Source organism: Octodon degus, unplaced genomic scaffold, assembly GCF_000260255.1.
Source record: "Octodon degus isolate 3935 unplaced genomic scaffold, OctDeg1.0 scaffold00032, whole genome shotgun sequence".
Lineage (NCBI taxonomy): Eukaryota > Metazoa > Chordata > Mammalia > Rodentia > Octodontidae > Octodon > Octodon degus.
The window spans coordinates 1,990,582-1,996,212 of record NW_004524608.1 but is presented as its reverse complement, the minus strand read 5'-3'; the positions used below and the strand labels follow the sequence as shown (position 1 = coordinate 1,996,212).

General features: G+C 36.6%; 1 protein-coding gene across 4 annotated transcripts in view; it reads right to left on the bottom strand.

Annotated features, from left to right (window-relative positions):
- Ash1l (ASH1 like histone lysine methyltransferase) overlaps nt 1–5,631 on the bottom strand; it is a 227,482-nt gene that overhangs the window by 127,515 nt on the left and 94,336 nt on the right. For 3 of the 4 annotated variants that reach the window (XM_023713581.1, XM_023713580.1, XM_004629756.2), the window contains exon 4: nt 4,667–4,768. The exons of the other annotated variant lie outside the window; for it this stretch is intronic. In XM_023713581.1, the coding sequence (XP_023569349.1) occupies nt 4,667–4,768 (102 nt within the window). The remainder of the gene's footprint in view (nt 1–4,666; nt 4,769–5,631) is intronic. 4 annotated transcript variants of the gene reach the window in all.

Sequence of the window (5,631 nt, the reverse complement as noted above, 5' to 3'; positions counted from 1 at the left end):
GAAAGATGATTAAATTTTTTTTTCCACAGACAATATAAATCTGTAGGAAAGCGCTTCCCTGTCAAGTGCAAGGGCCTGAGTGAGTTCAATCCCCGTTTTCGCAAAAAAAAAAAAAAAAAAATCTGTAGCAAAGACAGAAAAATGTTAATGTGACTTTATGGTCAGGAACTCTTTCTTTCCTGTTCCTTCCAAAACAAAGATAGCTTTATTTTTATTTGCTTTTACTCTAGTATCACCTTTGAGAAGTCTAGCTTCTTGGATGAAAATCTAATGTGATTTTCTACCCTGATGGAGTCTTAGGCTTTATCCTTCATCTCTGGATGTGTTCTTCACTTGGATGTATTCCAGTGAATCAAGCAAGCAGATATAAGGGTAATTCTAATGATCTATATCTCTGAATCAATGTTATTTCCAATTTATTTACATAAAAGTTCAGTCACATTACAAGAAATGTTTTCCATATTTCATCTACTTTAGGTTTTAGGTATATTTAAATGTTCTACACAAGTGTTTATTTCCTCAGCAGTAGAAAAAAGAGCTCATTGTATTCTAGTACCATGAGAATTTGAATCTTTATTCCTTTATTCCATTTATTCCTTTCAAGCTGACAGACTGTTCTCATTCTACAGCCCAGGTCTGTCTTTATTTTGTTAATTCTTCAACATTTTTAGTGACACTTCTTAGTGACACTGACCACTTTTCTACTCTTTGCCATCACCCCCCCCCCTTTTGTAGTTTTTAGGGAAGGGTCTACAGGGTGTTCAGGGTCTCACTACTAGACTGGATTCATAGTGATCCACCTGTTTACAGCCTCCCAAGAGGTGGGATTACAGGTGTGCACCACCATGCCCAGTCTCAATTGCCATCTCAGTGTGCCCTGGGGGCAGGGCCAGCATGGCAGGCCCGGGGATTGAACCCCAGCCCCTGCGCCTGCTTGCAGGGGCTTTAATCTGCTGAGCTATTTGGCAGGCCCTGCCACCCATTTTTGAAGTTTCTCATATCTTTTTTTTGAGACAGGGTCTCCCTATGGCGTTCAGGCTGGCCTTGAACTGGTGGCAATCCAACTGCCTTAGCTTCCTAAGTACTAGGATTACAGGTTTATGACACCATATTCACCCTCTTCCTTTCACTTTCTTTTATTCCGTTTTTTTTTTGGGGGGGTAATGGGTTTGACCTCATGGCCTTGCATATACCAAGGAAGCACTCTACCACTGAACTTCACCCTCCAGCAATTATCTATTTTCATCCATTTCTTCTGTTACATTCCATTCTTCCCATTGTACAGTCACATTTTTCTAAACTGCATATGTGTCACATGAATTATTATTTATAAATTACTTGCTGCCCTTCCTTCAAAGATTTACACTTTCCAGCCTCATTAATGGAACTTAACTAGTTTTTGGACTAAAGTGTGAGATGAGCCAGTGAATACTACAGTATGTCCCTTGTCACTCTGCACAGATACTGTTCTGTCATCTGGGGTCTCGAGGAAAGATAACATGGAACAGACTCTTGATGGCCTAGAGTATGAAAATACAGTAACCCTTCTTTGTTTAAATCCTTTGGGATTTGAGGATCACTTCTTAAAATTACAAATCCTGGACAATTTTCACTGATATAACACACTAAACATTTATCTTCCTTATTCTAAAATCCTTATTAAGATCCTAATTCCAGTTAAAGTTTTGACTCTTCTGAATGGAAAGCAAACTTCGACCTGATACAGGACATTATTACTTCTTTTACAGCCTCATTTATAAGTACCATCACATATTATCCTTTGAATGCTTGCCACATTCAATAATAGGTAATTTTCCAAAATCACTTATTTTACGGTTTTATTACTTTCTTTGGAGGTGCTGCTGTCACTGTGTAATACATTCTTACCCTTGATGTTGTCCAACTTGTCTACTGAACTTAATATATAGTAGTATAAGTGTCACTTCTTCATGATGTCTTCTTAGTCATCCCAAGTGGTCAGAGTATCTGTGTGTCATAGCATTTGTACATGACTGTGTTACAAAATTTAATACTGTTTACAAGTGAGTATGTCTGAATCCCTGAGAGCAATAATCTTAATTCAAGGTTTGAATCTTAGTGGTCACTACTCATAGTAATTCACAATAAATATCTTGATTCAATAAATAAAATAGTCTCACAGTTAGAGAAGCTATGGGTTTAAATATCCTCTCTTTGGCTACTAAACAGTTTCAGTGACTTCACTGATACACCTGTTATCAAAATCTCATTCTTTGTTCTGTGACATGTGAAAATTTTCATAAAAAGCTATATGATAAATCTTTTAGGTTTTTAAGGACACATACAATTCCTGCTCTCCTATCTCTCTCTCCTCTGTCTCTGTCTCTGTCTCTGTCTCTCTCTCTCATTCAGATAGGGTCTTGGTTTGTATTGCAAGCTGGCCTTGAACACACTGTAGTCCAGGCTGTCCTGGAGCTCTCCGTGATCCTGCCTCAGCCTCCCCAGTGCTAGGATTATATATGGGGCGGGGTGGTGTTTTATTTATTTATTTATTTGGTACAGGGTCTCACTAAGCAGCTCTCTAACTTGTAGTGACCCTCCTGTCTCAGCCTCCCCAGCACTGAGATTAAAGGCATGTGTCACCACACCTGGTTCCAGTGGCTCACATGACACGGAGCTGGTACAGCATGTAGTACCAGGGATTGAAACCAGATCCTTGTGCTTGCCATGCACTTAGACAGGCACTCAGACTGCTAAGCTAGCTCCCCAGCCTCTTTTTTGTTTGTTTTTTTGGTTTTTGTTTTTTTGAGACAAGGCTTTGCTTTGAAGTTTAGGTTGGCCTTCAGCTCACTTTGTATCCCACGCTGGCCCCAGATTTGCAACAGTCCTCCTGCTTCAGCTTCAGCCTCCCAAAATCTGGGATTATAGGCATGAGCCACCATGCCCGGCTCTGATGTTCTTGATTTAAGAGGCTTTTAAAAATGTAAAAAACAGAAAAACAAAAACTTTCTAATTTGAGAGCTGTAGAGCATTGGGGCAGGGAAGAAAGATGGGACAGATGGTTGGACTATAGGTCTTGGACTGCATTTGGCCCTGCAGGCTGTATTATCCTAGTCCAGGTAGACTGTATTTAAATCATTAAAATTCACTGTTATTAAAGAGTCTAAAAGTCTCCCTAAGGTAAAGTAGCATGAAGGTCACAAGTATTTCTACTTTTAAATTTCACTGTACCTTTGGCACAATGGTACAGTGAAGACCTTCTGGAATGATGAAGCTAATCGCCAAATGAATTCAACAAATAGTATGTTGCATTTGACAATGAGGTGTTACACTGATGAAAACAAGATATTCTCAGAAGTCATAAGAGATCTACTAACCAGAGTCAGAAAACTATGAAATAATGTCACTTCCTTGCTTACACACTATGATTTTAAACAATCTAAGTTTCACTATCATTAATCTTTACAACTTCACATTAAAAAACTATTTTTAATTTTTTATTTAAAATTGTTCTTATTCTAAATACACTGTTTTCTTTAACAGACTATTTTCTGCTTTACATATATTACACTGCCTGAAATGAACCTACCACTCATCTCTCTTGATATGATTAATACATTTAAAATTACTTGTTACTCTTTAATTCTGAGTAAAGGCAGAAGAGACAGGGAAAAAAAAAAAAGAAGGAAATATGTCTTTTGTTTTTTGAGATAGATTTACCACACATAGTCCAGGCTGGCCTTGAATTTAGTTACCTAGACTGCATGTGAACTTGCAATCCTCCAGCTTTAGTTTCTCAAGTGCTGGGGTTACAGGCATGTACCTCCACACCTGGCTTTTTGTTTTGTTTTTATGGTGCTAGGGATTCTACCACTGAACTATACCCTTACCCTAAATCTTTGGATAAATTAAACAAATATGTTATAGTTCATTAGTCCTTTTGTTTATTTATTATTTTTTGAAGCAGGGTCTTGCTTTGTAGTTCAGGCTAGCCTTGAACTCATTTCCTAGCACATGCTGGCTTTGAACTATACCCAGCTTTATGTATTTTGAAATACACAAATACAGAAAGAACTTAAAAATTTGAGGTTAAAAATAAATTTTAACAGAAGCTCTTTTCATGGTGTCATAAGAGATCTGTCAATGCTATTTTGGAAATTCTTACTTTACTAAAGAATTTTATAGGCCAACCATTGTCGTACACTTGTGTAATCCCAGAACTTGGGAGGCTGAGGCAGGAGGATCACTGCGAGTTTGAGGCCAGCACGGGCTACATAATTATATAGTGAGTCTAAGGCCAGCCTGAACTACAAAGCAAGACCTTGCCTAAAAAAACCTAATTTTTGCGAGACCCTGTTTCCAAAACAAATAAAACATAAAACAAAAACATATATTATTATTGATTTTCACATATCAATATCTCCCTTCCTCTTTTCCTTCCAAGATATAGGGAACCTTTGTACTCAAGTACAACCCTATCCCCATCACCCCTTATACCCCACCTTCAAGCACTACCTTGAGACAGGGTCTTGAAAGCCACTAAATTGCCTCCCAGTGTGCTAGGATTACAAGTATGTACCATCACATCTGGCTCCCTTATGTTTTCTTTTTATAGCATTATACTGTAAGTGATTACAAGTAAGTTAGGAAAGTATCTTGAAAACCTGGTAAAACAAATAGCACTAGCCTGTTGAAGAAGTGCTCTCAGATGAAGACCTCTTTCGGGTAGGGCTACAGTTTGTGCTCTCCGATGGTCGCTGGGAAGATTTATCTGAGGTTGACTGGGAACCTAAAAAGATAAAAATCACAGGAAAACTCATGTCTAACAGTAACAAACCATGCTATGTCAGAAATGTATATTTTAGTTGCTGCCACTGCCATTTCCTGTAATAACATAATTTGTAAACTGATAATAAGAGGAAAATAAGCAGAGGACAAATCACACTAGATGTTGCCAACAGAATTTCCCAGGTGTCATATAATTTCTCCTGCATATAAAATTCTTTACATACATCACAGAGAGAAAACTAGTTTTAGAGGAATACAGCACATAAAATTTAATTTTTATATATTACCACTATGAAGCACTATTAAAATATTTATGAAATTACTAGCATTATTCTAACAAAGCCATTCTTGCTTTTATTAAAGTTCATATAAACCCACAAATCAAACTTGTAATACAATTAATTAGGAACAGTTGATATGAGAAAAACAGATCCTACCTAAGTGTTTCATTTAATATAATCAATGAAGAAACTGAAAAAGTTGGACCTTAAATGCACATTGTATCCAATTCATAAAAAATTTTCACATTGCTTTTGGTCAATAAAAATTCTGTAAGAACTAGTTAATTTATGCACAGAACAGAGTAACTCTTTAAAGTTGAATATATAAGGTTCTTTTGCTATATACATAAAAGGTCATGAAAATAAACTGAACATCCTTTCAAAATTAATTTTATCAAAATCTGAAAATGATGTGGCAAATTTAGCTATCTCTTGCTCAAGACAAGTTATGTTGTTCAGAAAATTACCTTCCTGAATAAAATATACTTCTTATGACACTAGTTTCCTCATAATCTAAAAAGACAACTGTTGAGAATACATAATGAATGTTCATCACTTTTTCTTTTCTTTTTTTTTTTTTTTT